At 39.0% G+C, this 24,814-nt stretch overlaps 1 protein-coding gene across 1 annotated transcript in view; it reads left to right on the top strand.

The window, feature by feature from the left end:
- Positions 1–24,814, top strand: part of grid2 (glutamate receptor, ionotropic, delta 2) — a gene marked incomplete at both ends in the record, with an annotated part of 512,472 nt that overhangs the window by 338,248 nt on the left and 149,410 nt on the right. Inside the window, 4 exons of the mRNA XM_080467951.1 lie at positions 4,366–4,419; positions 13,432–13,605; positions 19,444–19,605; positions 23,936–24,055. Coding sequence (XP_080324077.1) covers positions 4,366–4,419; positions 13,432–13,605; positions 19,444–19,605; positions 23,936–24,055 — 510 coding nt within the window. The remainder of the gene's footprint in view (positions 1–4,365; positions 4,420–13,431; positions 13,606–19,443; positions 19,606–23,935; positions 24,056–24,814) is intronic.

Genomic DNA, 24,814 nt, shown 5'->3' with positions numbered 1-24,814 from the left:
GTGGCATGATGTTGCTATTCAGCGAAAAAAGAAAAGCATTACTGGCCAGTTGGATTCATTCCAGAGGAGACAGATGTTTGGGCTTTTTTTGTTAGGTTTTTTTTTTTTTTTTTTTTTTTTTTATTATTATGTGACCTCCTGACTTTAAAAATTAAGCTTTACTGGAGCAGATCACAAAGGTGAGGAGGATCTCTCTGGTAGCATTACGAGAATAGTGCCCCGGTGGCTCCTGCCTACCTGCTATGATTGTACTGAGCCGTTAACAAGGGCTTGGGGCAGTTTGTTAGTTTGTGCATGAGCACAAATACACAGGTTCATGCACTCAGACGAGCCGGCGTGGGATTTAAACAGAAGTAATTGTTGTAGATGTGGGAGTTTTCTACTTTGTGAGTGAAAAGAAAAGAAAAAAAAAAAAAAAAAAAAAAGAGAGAGTGCATTGAGCAGCCATAACCCCAGAGGAGTCACAACTCGAGCTTCAATTCTGCCCTTTCACTAATGAGCTTAAAACATCTGTTCAGACCTCTGCCAGTGCAAGGAGTGGAAACATTTGCACTATCATTGCTTACATGCACACAAATAACATATGCATATATACATCACCCTACATATCTTTCATGCCAAGTTGCTCATTTAGGGTGGCACACTGTTTACGGACATGTGTACAAAGGTCTGTTTGAACTTGGCGTTTTTTTCTTCAGTTTTTTTAAAACCAGAATTTTGCCCACAATCGCATATGAATAGTGTAAAATCTTAATGAGCGCCAGGGGAAGGGAACATCGAAAAGGACAGTCAGAGACAGAGGGAGGGAGAGAGAAACACGCAGAAGAACAGAGACCAGAAAGAGAGTGAGCCAAACTTTTCTCCTTTTTCCCCTCTATCTCTCTTTCTCTCTCCTTTCTCCATCCTGCTCTGCACACAGTTTTATTTTTTTTTATTTATTTTTTTTTGCATTTGTGCATGGCTCCAAGAGATGGAAAAAGAAACCGTATGAGAGGACAAAGGAGATGAATAACCTCCTGAATTCTGGCGATTTACATTATTTATCCTCCAGTTCCAATACAAAGCTGGGTTTAGTGTAAGTGGAAAATTAAGGGAAAGATCATATTTCCACGTCTCCATCGCTCTCCTTCCCGCCTCACTCGTCAGTGTTGCCGGCCATGTTTTTCCCCTAGACAGAGTGTTTTACGGCGGCCGTCTGTGTTATAATGATGAAGTTTTATGGCGACTCTGTGGGGGATTAAACCACTATTAGCCACGCTCCGTCACCCTCTCCAGCTGTTGCCTTTTGTTTACGGCTAAAAAATGTTTTATGACACGCTCCGCTATAGTCACCTAGACAATTATAGCTAATAATATACGAGTGGCACTGTATTTTTACACCGAGATTGTCGGGGGCGGATTTGGAGGTTTGAGAGTGAGTGAGGAAAAGGAGCACGGGGTAGCCTCTGAACGAGAAATGAGCAATTAAAGCTGGGATGATTGAATGAGAGGTTAGTCAGCCGCGATGATAAGAGATGAGAAATTAGAGGGCGGGATTGGGACGGAGAAAATGGGAGATGAAAGAAGCGAGAGGTTGAAACAAGCAATTTAAAAAAAAAAAAATTTGTTGAATAGCGAGGTAACAAGGTGAAAGCTCATCCTTGTTGAAAACCCGATGATACAGATTGAGTGATGTGACTTGAAAAGAAGCAGATGTCGTACAGATGATGGACAAAGACGGAACCAGAGTGGATAATAAATGGCTGCTGACTGGTTTGAAAAAAAAAAAAAGAATTGGATGAATCCACTAGAGCATCTTTTTTTTTTTTTTTTTACACACTACATTTTTATTTTTTTTAATTTTTTATTGTTAGAAGAACACTCATGCTGCTCATTTTTTCAGAAGTGTGTCCTTTACCAGTCCTTCAGGGTTGCTCTGCTTTTAATAATGTGGAGCTTCTGTCCTGTTTCATACACTCACTGTCCATTTCGATTTTCCCTTTATCTACATGGGTTGGAAAAAAAAAAAAAAAAGATTGAAAACTGAAAGCAGATACGAGGCTGGATATCTTATGTCATTGTTGCTCGGACCATAAAACGAAACAAGACTTGAAAGGAAATGCCGAGGAATCAAAGGAGCCATCAAAAATACTGATACATTAATTATAAACCAAGAGCAAAACATGTGAACAGATCAATATTTTGACTTCAAAATCAGCTTTTTAAGATTAAAAATTATGCTAAAACTAAATGGTAACGCAGTAATTATGAAGCTCGTGTATGGTAGTAAAAGCAAATCCCGTTGACTGCAATATAATCTCATTACATTTACACTTTTGAAATCTTCAATGGTTTTGTGTAAATGTCTGTGTTATTCAGGCCACAGAAGGCTTACTGAACTATCTGGAGTATCGTCAAGTGCTCATTGTAAATTATGACAATCGTTTATTCTGTCAAATCAGTTGAATCTTTATAAGTGGCAGTCGCTTGTAAAGTACTTTGACAACAAGAACACACTTAGTATCTGTGCCATGACTGATGCACTAATGTAATGCGACTACTTGTAAAACTGGCATTGCAGTTATGCTTCTTGAATCGCTTCTTTCTGTTTGAACGGAAAAACTGGCCGGCCTGCAAAAAACTTGACTTTTATATTGACATTGTGGCGAGGCTGGCTATGTCACCAAACTGTGTCAAAATGCACATGTTGTGTTGCAGATGCAGAAACCTGTGCCATGTGGAAGCAGCCAGTGCTGTGGAGCTGCTCTCTGGCTTTGCTATTGTAACTGTGCACTGTGTTTAATTGAGCCTCCTTGTCAACATCAGTACTAGCGGCTTATATTTTCTTCTTTTCTCTAGGTGGAGGCCACATATGTGTTTGTTTGGTTTTTTTAAATTTCCTGCATACCTACAGCATAACTGGCACTTCTGCCTATACAGTAAAATACTCCAGCTGCTGTCAGCATGATAGCAGATTAATGCTGTTTCTTGTTGCTCTCAATAATTTGTAACTCTGATTTTCAGTCCCATTCGGGTCATAGAACATCTTCCATCTTTTTTTTATTTTTGTTTTATTTTTTTTTGCAATCTGCACAATTCTGATAACCTTTATAAAGTAGCATTATCCTGGAGGTTCGTCACACAGAAAACTTCACAGACCCTCCATTGTTGGATAATGTGTTTCAGTCTGGGGTTGTCAAACAGTGGAACAAACCAATGTCAACTAATGGGGGTGAGAAATTCAGCACAGTGTTGGGGTGCGTCTACAATTCACACTTGTTCAAGTCACATTTTCCAATGGTTAAAACACACATAGTTATGTGCCTCATCTCATACTAAGTGATATAGTTCTATATGAAGATTTGCTAAACTAGGAAGAAGAGACATGATAAGGTGAGTCCATATATTATTTAGAGAACTACAACAATGTCCTGGTAAGATAACAATTTTGTCACTAAAACCAAATAGCGTGAACTTGAAAGCTAGTTATATCATATAAATGAAAATGGATGAAATCATACATGTTTGCATACGCAAATACACTGTCGGTTGGTCAAATTATGTGTAGTTGCTCCCTCTGTTATCTAGACAGCACCAAAGTGTCCTTGCTGCAGTGTTTAACAATTGTGTACTCGCTGGTTAAGGGTTGACACATATAAATATTTAAGTTGCACCATTAACAATTCATGAAAACAGTTTTCTTTCTTTTTTTCCCCCTGTGGTGAAAAACATGCAGTTTTTGAGGCCGTGTATGTGTGACTGTGTGATTCAAAGACAGCAGGAGGGACTCACTCGGAGGGAACGAGGAGAGTGAAGTCCACTCAGAGGTTTTTATGATCTGCAAGAAAATACTGAGAGCCTTTAATGTTGAGATGTAAGCATCTGTGTGTGTGTGTGTGTGTGTGTGTGTGTGTGTGTGTGTGTGTGTGTGTGTGTGTGTGTGTGTGTGTGTGTGTGTGTGTGTGTGTGTGTGTGTGTGTGTGTGTGTGTGTGTGTTGTGGGTGTCCTGTCACACTCAGGCAATTTTCGCTGTATTTGCATGTGTTTGAAAAGATTTTTGACCGATACCCAAGCACCTTTGATCGCACTGCTTCCCATGTCACGTGGGCAGATCTTTACACTGGGTTCCAGCCTTGCAGATTACCATAATGTTCCTTTCCATCGGAGTCACACACGACATACTATGAATGACAATATCCAACAAAAATATATTCAGAAACAACCTATTTTGCCTTGATACTTGAAAAAAAACAAAAACTGTCTACTCGTGTACCTGTTGTTGTGTCTTCTTTAGAGCAGTCAGGTATGTAAAGCCTACAGACTTTTAGCCTTCTTTTCCTTCCTATCGTGACTCACAATATGGCGGTGTCTTGTGCTGTTTTGCAGGTGGTGGAGACCAACCTGGTGGCCTTCGATTGTCACTGGATCTTGATTAATGAGGTGAGTGTCGTGGAAATGATTTATGAATCCTGCACTGGGTGTGCCTTCTGGTCACCTTATTGTTTCAATTATCGTCCTTTATGGAATATTTATGACATCAGAGCCCTGAACCTCATTGAGTCTCTTCATTGTTTGGGATGTTTGGAGAAAAGACTGGAGCAGAAAAAAGTTGTTGACTCCTTTTGTTCAAAAGAGTTTCATCCAGACACTCGCCAAACGCGATCAAGGACACTTTAGTTTAGTCAGCACTGACTGCGGTCAACCACACAAAAAAACAATACAGTGAAGATCATATCTAGTTTTTGCTCGCACAAAGACTTAATGAGATGGAGCCCCTCCATATAAACAATATTTTCCCAAAGATGGCAACACTGACCTTGGAAGAATTTCTTTATATACGCTCATGGCGTTCAGTTCCAAATCGGCATTACTACATAAATATTATCAGTCTTTTGATTAACGGGAGCAGACAAACACAGACAGTCTTACAAAGTCACTCTTGTGCTCCTGAGAGTATTTTGGATTACTTCTTTTCGACTGTGTTTTCCTCCGCCGTTCGTAGGGACTACTGGTCATTAGCAAAACATAATAAAACTTTAATGTCGTCTGTAAGTTCAAATAAATTTTGAATAGAAAACCCATCTTTGATCTCCCTTCATACGAAGTGCCTTTTACAAAACCAGCCGGATCAGCTATATTGTGTGTGTGTGTGTGTGTGTGTGTGTGTGTGTGTGTGTGTGTGTGTGTGTGTGTGTGTGTGTGAGTGTGAGTGTGAGTGTGAGTGTGAGTGTGAGTGTGAGTGTGAGTGTGTGTGTGTGTGTGTGTGTGTGTGTGTGTGTGTGTGTGTGTGTGTGTGTGTGTGTGTGTGTGTGTGTGTGTGTCCCTCTATGCTTGGATATGTATGAACATTGCAAGCTGCCTCGGTAGCCCTGGGCGTAACAGAGAACTGGCAAGGCACAGCGAGGGGTCGGTGGTGCAGCCACTATCACATGCACACTTACTCATACAACAGGTAGAGATATTTAGGGAAGAGCAAAAAGCCATGTTAAATGCAGAAACAATGGAAAACCTAATTTGGTTCAAAACAGAAAACATTACTCAAATCCTTAAGTGTCTTTCTCGCTCTGAGTTCCATTTTGTAGTGGTCGCCTCAAACTATAATAATGCTGCCACATGCCGCAAGTTTCAGAAGTCCTATTACTTGCTCAGTTATGCAAAGAAAGTATTTCTGTTTGAAGCAAATCTTAGTATGCATGACATCCATTAATGCTGCAGGGACAGCCAATCATTTTTTTTTTTCTGCTTGATGTTCACTTTTAGAATGCCAAATCTGCTGTTCGAAGGTTTGGATTTTTTTTATTTTTTTTATTTTATACATAGTTGAAATGGATGAGAGGCTGCATTAACATTGCCAGCCCCCCCCCTTAAGTACCCCAGATAACCCCTTAGTATTGTTTTTTGCATGACTATAGCTCGCACCTCAAGGAACGTAGAAGAAAAAGAAAAGCTTCGCATCACAGTTTAATAAAAGTAGCAGAGGTATAAAGGTCAATAAATGTTTTGATAACAGCCACTTTGTATTAGCGATTGACTTCGTAATATGTGTGTGATTCCAGTCTATTGCCTCTCTTGTCTACTTTAAAATAGGGCCAAGTTTATTGTGTAACACACATATAACAGACTATGGAGATATAGTTTTCTTACGAAATACTGTTAACTAGTCCTTTATATACTAAATAAACTGAAATCCATCCATATTGTCAACTGCGCCAATGAATCTGGGATTGTCTGACACTCTTAAGGCTTCCAGGCAGCAACCTTTTCCTTGCTTAGCTTCCTGGGAGGTTAAACATGTCACTGTGCATCCTGTACGTATGTCAAGCAGCATGCGGCCTGTAATCCACGGTACCTGCTGACTTTGAGGAACCACTGATGAAATGCAGTCACGATAGTTCAGTTGTACCTTGTTGTAAATGTCTGAACAGTGAAGGAAAACAAACAATAGTTTGATGTACAAATACATTATGTAACATTCATTAAAAGACTATGTCTCGTGTTTGACTGTACCCCTTGCTCTTGTGCCAAGACACCTGATAGATCACCTTTGAACACAGAACAAAAGCTGCTTATTATTATTATTATTATTTTTATTATTATTATTATTATTATTTAAAGAGTTTGGTGAAATGGTTTCTCTTGTGAGACCAAAATACCCAACATACTGACATGCCCTTAGCCCTCACACATAAAAACTTTGAGCAATAGAACAAATAAAAGATGAACAGCAAAGTTAACAAATTGGGTCTTTGGCATTTTAAATAGTTTACCTTATTTTTTTATGTGTAGATTAACACAAGCACCTGCGTCTCCACCGTCTAATACACTTTCATTTTTTTCTGAGAAAGGGTTTGTCTCTCTGTGGTTGCTCTGTTATTTATTGGTGGCCTATAAGAGGCGTATCAGCTGACTGAGCTATATATGTTGGTCCCTGGATGAAGCAGTATAGAGGATGCATGGACAAATAGCTTCATTTGAAGGTTACCTGACTATATACCAATTGCTACTCAACCCATTCAAAGGTCATTCATTAGATTATTATTATTAGTTCTTTTATTCTGGTCTCTGAATTAGTGATTATAATTTGTTTTCTGAATTTATTTATTTACTACATTTTAGTCAACAAGTAACAAGTACAGCTCATGAAAACGAACTAGCGGACGTGTCTCTTCACTTAAAGAATGAAGTAGAAAGAGAAACAAGCGCTTAAGGAACACATTCATGGTTGTTCATGGTTATTCTAAGACAGTTAGGATGTTCACAAGGAAGCCAAGCTCAATGGCCCTCTTGTCTTTCTCCGGCCGCTATGTGCTTAACTGTACCAGAATTTGACTGACGTCTATGTGAATAGCCTCTGAATATTGAGACTGGGGTTTAGTCACAGATTATTCTGATGGAGTCACAATATCCATGGACTATATGAAGTCTTCGAGCAGACTGTTTGAAATAGATGAGTGCTTATAATATTTTGTCATGTGTAATATCCTCAAGTACCAGCTCCTTGGAGAATGAATGTTCCTATGTGTGAAAGTGTTCTCTTTCCCTGTAGATTATTATGGATGAGGGGGTACTGTATGGTTGTCATAACTCTGCTTTATCTACAGCCAACAGTCAGACAGCCCCACTGAGAGGGAGTTCACAGTTCATAATTGATCATCCCTCCTTTAACCATCCCCTTCATTCGTACTCCAAGTGAGAAGATGAGGAATATGAAAAAAAAATAAAATTAAAAATGATAAGGGGGACCCACGGTCCTTCTTTCTTCATCTTTGTCTTAAGTTTGGAGGACAACTCAGCTTTTGGCCTTACTCATTCTGAATCTGTCCATTGGCTTTTATTTTCTGCTATGCTATCCTTCTTGATCTTTCTCTCCATTCATTATTTCTCTGCTTGTTTTGCCTTTTAAGGGTCCAAATGCATCATAATGAAATGAGATGAGATTAGACTATTCTGTCGTTTTGGCTCCTAACATAGTATCCTGTAATCGCCATGTTAATGATATTACAGGGTTCTTATAAACTGAATATAATTGAGACGGGAACCTTTGGTAATGATTAATTAACCCTCTTCAAAGTACAAAAATGTATGGTGGTCGTGCCAACCAGCTTTAGTTTTATTATTTAGTTTTATGGCACCAATTACAACAAAGCCCTCTCATAGGACTCAAAATTCAAATGAATTATGGAGAAAAAGAAAACAAAAGCTCAACCAAGCATAAGAGACAATAAACATAAAACGTTCTTGGTTTAGGGTAAGATATTAAAGTGAATAGAGAAAGCAAAAGAGCGACAAGAATATATATGTTGCAGTCTGATCAGAGCATGAAGCAAAGGTTAAGAATGCATGGGAAGTTCAAAAAAAATTAAGTATGGAGGAGAGAGCAGACTACATCAGAGACACATGATTAATTAGATGTATCTGTAATATATATATATATTTAAATTCCAATAAAGAAGAAATACCCAAGTAGTTCAAGTATGATCGCCCAACAGTGTAAACCTGTAACAGCATGTCCAATAGTGAAAAGTAAATAGTGAATCAAGTCAGTTAAGTTTAAGCCTCATCAAACAGGATTTGTACCAGCCTGATCGTAAAGTAGGTTCTGTATTTACCTCACAAAATCAGAATACAAGAGGATTCAATTCCGAGTTCTGTGAATTTGGTCAGAAATTGTTAAGTTAGAATACAATTTTAGTACCTCTCTTTATTGAAACTGTCAGGTTGTTTTGAAACGGTCTCAATGCTATACTTGTTTATAATCATTTGAAGAATCGGACTTAAATTACATTAAAAAATATTTGGTAATGTTGTGTTCAACAATTTAATAACGATCAGCTCAACTTGTTGATGTCATTTACAAGTTTAGATTTTCATTTTGCTTCGTCTTTTGTTGTGACGTGTCGTTTTGACATGTTGAAGTTTTACTTGTTACATTTTGAATGTACACTCCAAATTAAACAGAATATTATGTTGCTTTTATTAAAGTTTTTTATTTATTTATTTATTGTACTTTAACATGGTTTCAGTATACTATGGTACACCACTGTATACTCTATTTTAACCATCTGATAGAATGTTTACAGGTTAAAAAAAACCAACAAAAAAACCCAATAAGTTAAGATATTTTGAACACAAGTGAGGCTCTGTGCTAACAGCATGATAGAGACCATCCTGCCAACTAAAGGGTCAGCGCTATTTTCTTCTTACACTATTATTGGACACTAAATAAAGGCTTGAGATATTTCACTCTATGTGTCATGACCCTATATCATATATGGGTTTGACTTTCTGAAACGAGTGACAAAGAATATTGAACATTTTCATGAGATTCAAATTTTCTGAGACGTACCTGTACACACACATAACTTCTTCTTGCCCGCTCTACCGACCTATTGTCTGTAAATAATGTCACTTGAGTATATATTTTTGCCATTATTGTTGTTGTTTTTCAGATCCATTTTTTATTTATATTTTCTTTTTTTTCTTTTGTGCTCTTCTATTTACTATCCACTTGCAACCATAGCAATGAGAATGCCTCCATTGTGGGACAAATAAAGGAACATCTTCCCTTATTGCTTCACAGCAGGCAGGAGACTGAAGTCACTTGTGGTAATGCACTCAGCTCCAAGTACCACTGTTCAAGTACCCACTTCAAGAAAACAATTTATCAGCTTAAATGTATCAGGTTTATCCTATCTTACGCACACAAATGTCAACTATGTGTTGCCTTGTGAACATGCACTCTGGTGCCCAAGATCATGAGGGCGGTTTTGTTTTCACTGCACATTCCCCATCATCCCAGCTCCTCTGTCTTTTCTTTGTTATTTTTCATTTTGTGTTTTTGCACTGAAATGAAACGCTGACGGAGAGAGTCAAAGCCTGAGGAGGGATCTAGGGGCTGTGGTGGGAGTTTGCTGAAGATGCTATAAGGAAGATGAGGACAGGTGAAACGCGTACATACACTTTTGTTTGGATATTTTCTCTTTCCCAAAATTTAAACAACTAAACGAGAGCTAACCGGGCAGACATGCTGCTCTCATGGACAAGGGCTGAGAGGGAGGGCCTGAATACTTGAAGGGGCAGAAAAAGTAAAAACAAAATTTAATAAAAGGAGCTTCCTCTTTTCATCTACATTTCAGAGGGGAAAGGAAATGATTTGTTGTCTCTCGGGCGGAGGAGTGAGTGCAGAAGCAGCTCTGGACATTGTACTGGGATTGTGAAAAAGTGCAGAAAGAATCATGGATGAAGGATGTGTTTATGTTTTTTTGACTCTCATGTTCACATAAAACACTGAAGATGAGGATTTGATGCTCTCTGGGAATGAGGGAATGACATCGGGGTGATAGGTTGTTGAAGGGGATGCCTCCAGACCAAACCTTCAAGTTTATAGAGTAAACAACTCATGACTCAGTTCAGATCGAAGCTGCAGGGCATTCTGGGTGTTTCAACCTCCCCAAAGTTTTTGGTCTCTGGTATTGGGCATTGGTGCATAGATCAAGGCTCAACTATTCTCAGGACAGAAATATTGTCCTGCAATAAGGATTGATACGGATTAATAAACACTCGCGCTAATGTTTGTCCCAATTTTGGTTTGTTAGGTCATTTGACACTTTGCAAATAGATATCGGGGTTGTTGGAAAGTGCCAATGAGTGAGGTTAATGCCTGTGTGGCATTAAGGCTTATACAAAAAAAAAAAAAAAAAAAAATTATATTTTTTGATATGAGGTAAATGCAGCCGTGCCCTCCCCTCCCTATCACCTGTCTATGGTGGTGTGCTGTGGATGTGAGGTTGTGTGACTCACTGTGTTTCTTCAGGTCTGTGTCAGTGCATTTATCTGTCACACTGAAGTAGCTGCCAAAAGGCTAACAACTTAACCGGATGATATTTAGTTTGACCCTGGGGTGATAGAGACAAAAGGTGCAAACAGATCACCGATGACACAAGAACACAATGTTCAAACGCCTGTGTGGAGGGAAAACGTCAAAAATGATTTCTCCCCAATGAGTGTGTGTGTGTGCATGTATTTTGTATGCCTGTGCAGTGGTGCATCTGCATTTCTTTGAGTTTGATCCTTTGAGTGGCGCCCTCTGGATAATTTTTGCCTGACAATCTTTCTTTTCATGCCCTTGACTGCCCGCTGTGAATCCTAATTCTCTTTTGGCCCACGGATCTGCCTTTTTAGCAATTTTGAGCATTTTCTCTCTGTCCTGCATCTTCTTTTTTTTTTGTGTTGGCTTTGTAATTCAGTTCCCCTTAAGGGTTTTTCTGTAGGCTACTGTTTGGAATTTTTGCCACGTCTTTGGGCCCAAAGGCCAAAAAAAGGATTCCTTCCTTGAACTGTGAAGAAAGCAGATATTTCAGAGCACAGAGCTTTTAAACAAGGTTAAAGATCTTAAATTATTTCTATTTTTCTTCAAGGCATACAGTTCTCTTTATTCCGGTTTTTTTTTTATATCTCTGTTGAAAATGTATTGAGTTGTAGAGTGTCTATGTTCATCAGTAGTATTTCACGAAATCCAAACAATACTTGACTGGAAAGAAGAAAAACTCTGCTGAAGCTTCAAACCTTCAGATGCATTGACGAGAGCATATTGGATATAGAAGCAAAACCATATTTGTGCATATCGAGTAAAGACCATACATCAGCCTAATTAGTACAGATGACACCAGCTATACCAATGAAACCTTTATAACACTACCTCTAATCACCATTGATCATATCCCATGGGGCCTCAGAGGTCCTAATGAGCGTTAATTACATTCAATTAGAATCCACTGAGATTAGTCAATGAGGTGTCCAATATGAAGTGTGTGTGATGACTTGTTTATGAAAGTGCATGATCTGCATGCAGAGCCCTATCCATGCTGTCAAGTAGGCTGTCATGTGCAAAAAGAATAGGGAATGAAAAGGGTTTTGCATGATCAGAGGGTTTAAAAATAATCTCATAAAAACATGGATGCACAAAAGTCACACACAAATCAGCGCATCCAGGCCGCACACACTAACAGAGACAATCACTGTGCACACATACACAGAAAGCAAAGGCTGTCTCGGTTGGTGGCAGTGTTACCTCCACCAGGGACGATAAATGTCAGTTCTCATCTCGTCACCACCTGACCCTCTGTGCCAAGGATGGATGGAGATCCATGGATGGAGAGCGGGCGGGAGAGATTGTGTCCTAGGGCTAAAATTAGCAATGATTCCTCCCCAAGGTTTTGCAAGGACACGCAGAGTACATGCAAGCACATGTGTGCATGCAACAAACATATGCACATACTCAGACACAAGCAGAAGCAGTGTTACCCTCCTGTCTCACTCATTTCAAATGCAACTTTGACATCTAAAAATGTTATGTATAGTGGCGACACAACTTTACTAGGTCGAGTAATGATGGAAAATGTAGGGCACATGAAGTTTTAGCTGGTTAAAGCATGTCTTTTTTTTATATGAATGGGATTACATAGCTATCGTGATAGAGAGAGTCATATACTGTATAACCTAAATTCATAGTTGTACTTGGATGCACCGCTAATTTGCAGCTGCAGACACTAGAGAACAAAACAATCCCAAGCCCTACCTGCTTAACCTCACCAATAGGACACCTGTCACTGTAGATCGACCAACCCTGCCAGAATACTCAAACACAACCAACATGGTGATATTTAAGATTGCACAAGCATCCACTTGTTATGCGAAGCTCATTGGAGAGCATAACAAAGGATGGTTAACACAGGAACAGCTTTTAAATAAACAAATGATTTATTGAGACTACTCAACAAAAGCAAACCAAGACTAAACTCAGTATAATCAACCCAGAACCAAAACAAACCACGGTAGGCCCCTAGAAGGCACCAGCCTTCCCGGATATATATATATATAGAGAGAGCGCAAGCCAGATCCTCAACGACCTTTTTTAAAGGCCCCAAGCAGGTGAGGCCAATCCCGACAGGGCGGGAGAGGGGCAGGAAACCAAAGAGGCTCTGAACGAGTAAAGCAGAATCAGAAGTGCAGGAAAACACATGTTTTATGGTGTCTAAAAGTATCTCAAAATGATGAAGGTTCAAACTTTGGAGTGTGAAAATATCACAGTTCCATTTGAAACGTGGGAAGTTTAAGAGAACCCAAGAATTAACTAGGATCCCATTTACAGTATGTATCTACACAAGTAATAGGTTTTCCTAATGATACATTTTGTAAGAAGAAATCCTTATGAGAGTTAAAGTGGAAATAGCCAAACATTTTCTTTCTTCAGCCAAACAGTACACTGTTTACCAAGGTTGTGGCTACAGTTAATATTTTACAGTTGTAGATTTTTTTTACATCAAATGGTATACATTTTGTTTTGTTGTTACGCACTGTTTTTACTACTTTTCATTCATTCTTTCCAAACCCCACAATTTCTCACTGTCTGCCCTCCACACTCATTTCCTTTTCGTCTTTCCACTATTGCAGGAGATCTCAGACTATGACTTACAGGAGTTGGTCATGAAGTCCATTGGTCGGCTGACGCTGGTGCGCCAAATGTTCCCAATGCCCCAGAACACGACTCAGCGCTGTGTCAAACACAACCACAGAATCAACACTTCCCTCTGTGACCCTAAAAACCCAAGAGCTCAGCAGCTGGAGGTGAGTTGGTTTAGTGATAGCACAAAAGACAGATCCGTGATTTCTTTGAATCTTTTCAGCGAGGAAAAGTCACTCAGTAGATTTGTTTCAACTCCCCACTTTCTGCCGGTGACATCATCTGTCGAAATATGTTGACAGGTGCTTGCATTGTGGACTTCACTGTAACTCACTCATTGCTGTTGTTGTGCTATAAAATAGTGGACAAATTGACTGTCAACACCCCTGTGAAATGACTAATTGTACCATTATAGTTTGATCAATAACACCTTTCCGCTCCCAAAAAAAGGTACTAAAGTTTACTTTTTTCCCCACTGAACAGGAAGCGAGCTGAATCAGATGATGTATGTGCTCTTCACAGAGAGTGCACTGGATGTATTTGTTTTGCCATGCTGTGATTGTCACATTAGAGAGGCTATATGTTGCAAATAGATAAATATTGTGCCGCTCTAAGACTCATTAGGTGTATTAAGTGAACTGGTCTTCAATGAGCTTGTAAGAATGTTGGTCGTCTGTGTGTTAAAAACAAAATAGGTGTATTTCAATAAATGTGCTTTAAATTTGATCTTAAAACAGTTTGAGCAGTGCTTACTGCAGCACCATATGGAGTCGTGAGTCGAAACACTGCTCACTCCTCGCCAAACTGCTCCGTCAGTAACTTCGGTGCCGGCTACAGATCCAGAGCCACTGAGTCGGAGTTGAGGAAAGTCACTCAGTCTTTGACATTTGCCCCCTTGCAGTTTAATTAACCACTGGGTTGATGAGGAAAAAGCAAACAAACTCAAGTTCAAATACAACATCCTGGAATTACATTTAGTCATGTCTTTCAAATGGAGCGGGATACCCTTTGGGAATATGTGAATCGATGGTCATCTGCATTATTGGTCAACTTTGGCCCCTGATACAAACAGCCCCACAACACAGTCTATTGCTTTAATTGACTCTACAAATGCACATTTGGCACTCATAGGCCTATTTATCAGATACTCTTATAGTTTGAATACAATTATCGAATTATTTTTATTTTTTTCCAGAAATATTTAATACCTAAAAATTATGTTGACAAAAATAAAATAAACCAAAACAACAATCCTGAAATATCCACATTCCTTGCTGCCTTATAGTTGTATCATGGCCACTTCTATCTTGTTTCTTGAATAGAAGTTAACAACTTGTCTTGTCGTCATCTATTGGAGAATAAACGCCTCAAACCAATTACAGAATTAGTCAAGTCATGAATTCCTAAATTTTAAATATTCCTCAAATGAAATGTCTTTGTGGTCCCCACCGTGTGTCCAAAGTATCCATGACGGTTACTAAATACCAAACATTCATTCTCACAAAGCTTGACATATGCTCTGCAGAGATGTGAGACCCTATCAGAATCATAGTCATTTCAGCAGCATTTCATTAATTAGACATGGGAAGAAGAAGAAAAATAAAAATAAAACAAGACTGATGAGCACCGGGCTTATAACAGCCTGACTACAACACCATTTAATTTAGTCTATGAGCATGATGAAAAAGACTCTCTACCCTGATCAGATAAAAATGGGAAACCTGATGGTGGCAACCTAAAACGATAGGATGTCTCTCAGCATTGGGGAAATTAGACTAGTTAGAACTATGGGGAGGGATAATGAAGCCTCATGCAGAATAGCCCTGTGTGCAGTGATACGAGTCTCGGGTACCGGCCCCGATTTCTAGCACGATGAACAAAGGATCAGACCAGAAGCAGCTCCAGGACAAAATGCCTGCCTGTCCTCAAGCAACCCAGGCAAAGCCCAGATTTAAACCTGCAGACGATCTGTGGAACGACCTGAGGATGGCGGCTCACGGATACTTCTCATTCAATCTGACAAAGCTTGACAGGATATGTCAGAGAGAATGGGATAAACAGTCCAAATCCATGTGTGAGACTTGCAGCTATTACTGCTGGTAAGGGGCTTTCAGCAAAGTGCTGAATCAAGGTCTGAATACTTTTGTGTGAAAGAATTGATCAGTTTTTCATTTTTATTCATCTTGCAACACACTTCTTCAAGAAAAGTATTTTTTCTTATGCTATACATCAGCTGTCAAAATGACAATTTAGCAAATGAACGACATCTCCCAGTGAAAGGTTCTGAATACTTTCTGAATGAACTGGTTTCCACTACACCTTGAACTAAGTCTTCAGTATGAAGTCTATGTCCTTGACAGCAGACATTTCTACCTTTTAAACTTCAAAGTTCGCTGCTTGTGAATTGCTTTTCATACATGTATTGCCTCCATTTAAAGATTTGTTCCTCTGTTCGTTCATTTGTCGCTTCGTTTGACTTTGCATCTGTCTGTCCATCCATTCAATTAATCGGTCAATTCTTTCTAATACTTTGCTGCATGCTACAATACCTCATGGCAGATCCCAAAGTCTGGATGCACATGTTTTACACTAGATACTGATTGAGCCAAAGATAGTGCGAAGGAGCACGAATGTTTCCATCCTACTATTGTCTGCATGCAAACACCCCCAATTGTATTACCAAAACCACAGCACCAACTAATGCCCTCACATGTAGTGCATTGAATTGTTGTGGAATTAGCGTGTGAACTCCAATCAACTTTCAGAACACTTTCGGGAGGAACGTTGCGCTTTACTGAAACAAAAACGCAAACCCTCAGCTCATGTTTCACATCAATACACCTACAAGTACACTATTAACAGTATTTGAATCCTAAATCCTAAATTAGAAATAGAATAAGAATATATTGCCATCATAATCTTAATCTGTTAATCTTAACCTCTAGTATACAATCAAATCAAGTAATCCTCTTCTTGTGTGTATACTGTAGCTATAGCATACTGTAGACCAAGTGCAGTTGTGATTTCGATATGTGTCACAATTAATTTGTGTGCATGCACACAAAAAAAACAACCTTTCTTTGTAATTACTTAAGGGTCATCTCTTCATTCGATTTCATTTGGGAAAAACATCAGTATGTAAATGAACTGCACATACATAGTGGGCTTTCACTTCCAATGCACTATTTCACCTGCCGCGCTGAGTTGTCATTTGCAGAGCAGGTTTCCACGAGGCATTTAACCTGGACCATTAATCATTTTAGAGGAAAGTGGACCCACTTTTTTTCAGTGTGTTAATCAGAGACTTCACAATTCAGATATTCCTGGAAAGCACATTGAAAATTATATAGATAGATAGATAGATAGATAGATAGATAGATAGATAGATAGATAGATAGATAGATAGATAGATAGATAGATAGATAGATAGATAGATAGATAGATAGATAGATAGATAGATATTCATTTTTATTTTACAGTTTATTTACTCAATGTTTGATATGCCCTCCCCCCAGTGTGGCAATATGTATGGAATTACGATTCACTTTTAGAAGATTCCTCAACTGCCATCAGATAGAGTGAAAAAATAAATAAAAAAAAACAAGCACAATCTTATTTATGTGCCATGATGAAAATCTGAAATTGAATTAATGTGCTGTTGATTTATGTGGATGCACAACATCCTGGAGGAATGAAGTTGATTTATTTTGGGAAATAATTTAAATACAAGAAAGTGGTCCTAATGTGTTTGTGGTTATCACAATTTTTGGTTATGAGACTTTTCCAATATTGACTTTCAGTCTGATCACTGAACATAGCAAGACGACCCACTGGTTGTTTTTTTTTTTTTTTTTTTTTTTTTTTTGTGTTAATGAAAGTAAATGAAATTATATCCAACAGAGTAATATAAAGATCAAGCAGTACTATTCATAAATAAAACTTGCCACGTGTGCAATAAAATGATTCAAGTGTGTCTCAAGTGTAATTCTCTGATATCAATAAGCCTTTTTGATGTATTCATTGTTTTTTTAGGAGAGGTTAGATGAATGTGTTCACTTTCCTGCAAAACAATGGGTGTTTTTTATTGGGCATGCGTCCATGTGACTATTAATCTTTTGAGTCAAGGACGTGTGTGTTTATATATAGCTCACAAAGAAATAGAGGTTGAAAACATCACTTTCCCTCCACAGTAGCAACAAACGATACACGTTCTTTTTATTGCCCTGTGTGTGGTGTGCGTGTGTGTGGGTGCGTGTGTGTGTGTGTGTGTGTGTGTGTGTGTGTGTGTGTGTGTGTGTGTGTGTGTGTGTGTGTGTGTGTGTGTGTGTGTGTGTGTGTGTGTGTGTGTGTGTGTGTGTGTGTGTGTGTGTGTGTGTGTGTGGGTGGACCAATGACTGAATTCCAGAGAGCAAGAGGAAATATGCGATGGGAGTGAAAGACAGAGAATGCAGAGATATTGAGGAAGCAGATCTGCTCAGTGGTCAAAAAGTGGCCCAGAAGCCCAATTTCACACTGCACTGAAGCACATCATCTCAGGCTGACCACACTCGCACACACACACACTCGCACACACACACACTCACATATAATGCTCACTTGGAGTGCTGAACCCGAGCTCCCTACAGAGCAGTAGATTTTCACTTTAATTTTCAGAGAAAAAAGCAATAGGCACAATGACATAGAGGCAGAACAATAGACAAAAGCAGCAAGTGAGACGCTCAAGACAGAACCGTGAAGGCAAAGTTCCTTTGAAAGAAAGTGAGAGAAAAGTTAGATGTAAGATAAACTTAACACTTTTTTTTTTTTTCCCCAGTCTTGACTTCTGTCCTGTCTTCTTGCCCCGTCAGTGAACTGTTTGATAAGTAAGACAGACCGTACCATATTTTGTCATGTTATCGTTCCTCACTTTGTTTTGTAAATGTAAAACCTTGGCTTTTTTCATAGTTTCAAATGTTTTGGAAGGAGAATGACAGGCTGAGCAAATGAACCGCTGCTCAGCCACAGAGCTGCACCCCTTTTGACATTATTCCTCATGCAGGGATGGGATCATCCCAAACAGTGACACCTTTTAAGCTTGATCCTAACCTATAGATGGGTCAAAAAAAATGCATTTTTTCAAATGCAGTAGTGTGTGTGCGTGTGTATGTTATACAAATTCTACAAATGGTATAGAAATGAATCTGTGTGTGTGTGTGTGTGTGTGTATATATATATATATATAATTTTTTTAAATGTTTTTTAATATTATTATGTATTTTCTGCCCTATTGTGGGAGGATATACGTCATCTCTACATGCATTGGTGTATCTGCCTGGATTTGTCGCAGTTGTGGTCTGTTTACTCGATTCCCATTAACATGGATACAAGAGGCCGGGTAAATCACAAGATGATTGATCGTGAATAAACTCCTTTGCTTCTGTCTCTTCCCTCTCCTTTGTGCTGTATGGTGCCAAAGACCTATCAACAAATTTTAATTATTGTCATCCTTAAGCTTTTGCTTTGTGTGAGTGTGTCTTTAGGCATGATCGCTTATGTGGCGTGAAGTACAATTTGTGCCAAAGGAAAGCCTGTTTAAAACTGAAAATGGCAATCTAATTCAAAGCAGGGCTACAAAACACACTCTACGCCACTGAGTTGTAGTGAACCATATAAGAAATGAAGAAAGTCTTGGAAAAAAAAGTTTATTTTTCGTTTTTTGATCAAAGAAGCTCATGGATCTGTCTGCAAGTGAGGCATTTTCATTTAATAGCATTTCAGCATGAAATGCTCTGACCTATTTCTCCAACTTATGTCTAATAACTGCTTTTCACTATTATTTCATTTTTTCAGCCCTATAGCCTAAGAACATACAACTTTTGTGGTCAAAACAAAGAGTAATTGTTTCAAGCTGAAGCACACAAACGCATGAAATTGCCCATTTTGAACCTATTTGTTGCAGGATGTCTCACACAATCCGAGTACCACTGAGCGTCCATTGTGTCCTTGTCTCTCTCTCTTTGTAGATCACCAACCGCTACATCTATGACACTGTGTTGCTGCTGGCGAATACCTTTCACAGAAAGTTGGAGGACAGGAAATGGCACAGCATGGCCAGTCTGAGCTGCATCAGGAAGACCTCCAAGCCGTGGCAAGGAGGCAAGAGCATGCTGGACACTGTCAAGAAGGTATAACAAGGCTGAAGAAATCCACACACTTTTTTTTTTTTGGTTTGTTTTCTCTCTACACAGAGGCATTCAACCAAGCGTGTGAGCAGCCGACATACGCGCCTGCTCTGGCGCATCCACCTGAGCACAGTCAAGGCAGAGACGTGAGCAGGTGGCTGTTCCACGAAGCGGGCTTTTCAAGTTCCTGAGAATTTTGCACCCGGTGTCACACACCCGTGGGCATGACTCTGAGTGTCTCTATTATCCCGCCCCCTTAAGCACATTTGTACCATGACCAGTGTTGAGAAGAACATTTACAAGAAGTAGGAAGGAGTCACAGGGAAAGCAGGCGGGTGCAATGACACTGAAAAGTGGGTTCCAGACGGTGACGGGCTGGTGCGTAATGGAAATGGCTCAAAAACCCACTTGGATAGGAAAAGAAATGTATTCATTGACAAAATGAGTACAGGAAAAGGTAACAAGAAGAACTGGGTGCAGTCAATTTTGACAGTTTACAGCAGTCTTTACAGTGACAGAAATACAATTTTTTTTGTCTCTTAATTTAGGATACCGTTACTTTTTAAGCAACAAATGAGTAAGCAAAATATTTTCTTACCTTGCTGACATGTTGCTGAAAAAAATAAACGTTTTGATGCAGACAATCAAATTGATCATTACAACATGTTAGTCGTGTTCGAATTACAGCACTGGTATCTCGTATTGTGTCAATGTCCCACTTCTACATGCGAGTGTAAGATTATTTTCACCAAGACACAACAGAAAAAGGTTTTGTATCTGCTTTACTGCAGTTATATTTGCTGATATTTTTTAAGCATTGTCATAGATGTGACTTGTGTATCTTTTAGCAAAGAGAAAACACATTTCGCAAATTTTCACTCCCCCTTTAAGTAGCATGCGTTTACATTTCAAGACACCACGCTCAGTACATGAAAAGTGGAGAGCAGTCTCTGTTCTTCCTTTGCTAAAAAGTGTAGTTAATACAGAACACTGCAGTCTTTATTCATCTTTACACCACCATCGCTTGGTATACCGGTAATTACCAGCAGAAATGAAGAAGTACAAGTCTTAGATATTTTTTCTTGTAATGTTTTTATCACATGACAACCCAATTTTTTTTTTTCATTACCTCGACTGAAAGTTTCCAAGTTCTTACCTCCAAATACAACCCAAGTAATACATTCCAATAACTACTATACATTTAAAAAGACACATGCATCAAACAGTAACTTCTCTTTCTGTTCTTGCACCGTTGACTTTTTGGCATATTGAGCATTCCCCCCTGCGGCTGCGATTTCAAGGAATCTCCACATCCCACCTTGAGTTTAGGCTGAGGCCTGGAAACACTTTGATCACAGTTTAATACCACTGGATCTGCGCCCTCTGTTTTGATATCAATAAAAAGTACTCCAGGGATGGCAGCTTGACTGAATGACGAAGTCAAGTGAAATATTAATTTTGAATTAGTATCATACATTAATAAACACGGCGCTTTTATATCTATCTCCGCGTTTCACCTTGAGATTGGGTTGATCATTGGCGACACTTACATCAGAAAGCCCCGGCTGTTAAAACAACTCTCGTAACATCTGTGTTAAAGTGCCCGAAGTAGTCATAGAGTTAAGTTCAACAGCCCGGCATTACTTCCCTCTTCATGGCGGATCAGCGGTGTTCTGCACTTACTATGCATGCCTATGTGCTCAATCAGTGTTTTGGTACGCAGGGCCATTATGGTAATGAATAATACTCATTTGCAGCTGTTGATGTGGAACTCTATTGTTGTTGCTGTTTGGTGTTTGTTGACAAAAAGATGGGACAAATTTGCAGCAGTTGAAACAACTGTAACTCTTCACACCTGGAGTTTGTTTTGTGCGTATTTGACTTTATAACATTACTTGCTATACATTTTAATCCACGGGGCCATTAATGTTCATTCACTGTGTGGTGGTATCGGGGGTCTCGGTTTTGCCCAGCAAGCCTTTTTTATTTTTTTTTCCCCCATCGATAAATCTTGCAGACCACTTAACTGAATGTGAGACTGCATCAGCTGGGTACAGCTTAGATAGGCCAACAGGGCGAACACAATGAGATTTTTTTTTTTTTCTGTGTACTTCTGTTTCCACAGTCCAAAAGGAAGTGTTTGAGATGAATTGCCAACTATAAATTGCACATACATGTGACATTTATAGTTGGCAATTCATCTCAAACACCTCCTTTTGGACTGTGGAAACAGAAGTACACAGAAAAAAAAAAAAAAACCCCACACAAGAACAGGGAGAAGCTGGTAACAACACACAGGGCCCAAAACCAGAGATATTTTCATTAGGAGGCAGGAATGCTACACCACTACACCACCTCGACGCCTTTTCTCATATCCTGTCTTTTATGAAAACATGTTTAAAATGAGTGCGAATAATGATATTAATGGGTATATTATTAAAAGACCTTTTCGAAGTGAAACTATAAACAAAGTCACGCAAAACCATACATTTAACAGGTATGTTGTAAGCTATAACAAGTCGATGGATCATAACAACAATGGTGGACTCCAAAGTGGCATGACTAATAATAGAACTCTAACTTCTCTAATCGTCTGTCCATATGAATATCCGTGTACTCCCCATTGTTACTGTTGACAGCATATTGTTCATTGCACACATGTGTATGCGGTTTCATTACAGAGACAAACAGCACCCATTAATGATCCCTACATGAAAACACACGTCAATGTTTCTGCCATTTCGATGTAAACGGACATTATTTTCAAAACGTTGCCGCATAAAAGTAATATTTTATTTCTGAAACAAAATCAATGTTTTCATTTGAAAGGTTGTTGTGGAATGCCTTCGTCAAACAAATGCAACTTCAACTTGTTAATCAATCTGCCCCACAGGGTGTTGACCATTATTTGGGAGTTGCCAAACCCCACCCACCCCCACCCCTTACCCTCCTATCTTTAACTTTGAAGGGTTATCAGACCTTGAAGTCTTTGTGTAAATCCACATTTGAGCCTACATGACACAAGCAGTGACACCATAATTAAAAAAAAAACTGTTATCCAGTTTCATGTACACTTTCAAACTGCAAGAAATGCCTCTCCGGTCTCATTCATTAATTCTCATTTCACTCACTCTCTCAGGCCTGGTGCAATGTCCTTTACACCTGGAGCAATTAGAATAAAAAATAATTGCTTTGAACGTATTGTCCCCATACCAAGCTGCCAACATTAATTAACTAGATAATTATCCAAGGCAGTGGACAGCATCTAAACAGGTTTTACTTTGGCCTTGCTTGTGCAAGGAGCCATATAAACAGACACTTATGCATGAGCATTCGTCCCGCGGGACTCAAATAATGAATCATCGAAACAATACACATCTGTGTCTGTGTAGATCAATTAACCAAATTGCACGTTCATATGATTTATGAACTCTATGATATATACTATACCCCCTTATGAGACACAACCTCATGATCATGCGTAATTCTATGAACATCAGCGAGTTTTACCGTGAAGGACACTGACGCACATACACCCACATCGCAACGCCTGTGTTTGATTTATCTGCACAGTTAAATTGAAATTCACTCTAAAAAAAAAAAAGCTGAAAAAGAAAATATTTCTTTCATAATGTTTTTTGATATTGTGACATTTAATACACTTTGAAGAAAACGTGTTACACAAGTGTTGCTGCTTCGTTTAGAGTAGAAATCGAACCGTGTGTGTATTTTTCAGTAATTTTTTTTTCCACGTTCTTCAAAGAAAACGGAACTACAGCTCCACTGAAATGCATCAGCGTTTACCCCGAGAGCAAAAGCTGACCCGACTGCTCCGTTTTTAACAACATTGCTTTAACAATGCTGCGGCAACAAAGTGTAACCTGGGATGCTTTCTCTTCACGGACATAAATACAAATACGTAAACTCGTGCTGCACACGCACGCACACTGACAGACACCGACTCTTTTTTTTGTGGCTGTATCTACATTATTGTCCTCTAAGAGCAAATGGATGAATATTGTCTCATTCACACCATGACTTTTTTTTTTTTTTTTTTTTTAATCATATCTGTTCTTTACTTGGTTAATTGGTATAAAAACACAATTTATCACCCCTACAGTTCGGGTAGAATTGTTCGTGAAAGTTTTTGTTCATCATTGAAGTCGTCGCAGAACACCACCGATGACGCCCGACGTGATCACATTGACGAGGATTGTTCTGATCATTACAGCATGATCGCCACGTGTACACCAGTTGAATGATCGGTATCGATGAACAACAACAGCAAAAGGAACCAACATTAATACGGAAGCACTCTGTTTTGTCCTTGCAGTTTGGAGTGAGTGGCCTCACGAGTTTTCTGGAGTTCACCGACAACGGCACCAACCCCAACATCTTCTTTGAGATCCTGGGAACAAATTATGGAGAGGACAGGGGACGAGGTGTCAGTAGGGTAAGTAGCTGAAACCGATCCTCTTTGTGGTGCAGTCCTGTGGATGGAGGGGGGGATTCTTTTCTGCTCAGCGTGCAGAGTGGATTTGCACAATACTCAGATTTACCAGGATATTCGAGTGCACCTACTCTCCCTATTGTTTCCGCTCATATTTGTTCAAGTATTTCCTTCCTCGTGCCTGTTACCACATTACAGGAGGCTACCGCACTGCTACAATTTAGTTTCTTGCTTCCAGTTTCTTCTCTATATAGTTTTTCATGAATTTTATTATTTATTGCAGAACAAAAAAGATTCTTGGCATTAGTGTGTGTGAATATGTTCAGTAGTTCAACTATTTGTCAGCGCTGCTCTCCACCTGATGCAACCCCCACATCACCTCCCCTTTGACAAAGCTGGGTGTTAATTGGATAGATTAAAAGTGGTTCTAAGTGGTTGTTACTAATGAAAAAGTAATGACGGATTTTAACAGTCCTCATGAAAAACACCATTTACTCTCACTGCCGTGAGCTCTCATGATAATATTATTGTTTGCTGATTATTTCTCTTGTTTGTTAAAGTAATGTTTATTCAGCTTTGATAGCCTCTAATACGGAACTTTGCAGTAAATTGTGAAACATGTTGAATGACACATCAGATGGTAATTTGTTCTTGAACAGATCATTTAATACACACATTTTTGTGCATACTTGCTTTCCACAGTTTATGCCTGTAGCCTTTTGCTTTTTTTTAAAAAATTTTTTTAACTTTAATATGTTTTAT

This window comes from Lipophrys pholis (assembly GCF_963383615.2).
Source record: "Lipophrys pholis genome assembly, chromosome: 7".
NCBI classification, from domain to species: Eukaryota; Metazoa; Chordata; class Actinopteri; order Blenniiformes; family Blenniidae; genus Lipophrys; species Lipophrys pholis.
Note: the sequence above shows the minus strand (reverse complement) of the source record. Positions and strands in the feature narration are given on the sequence as shown.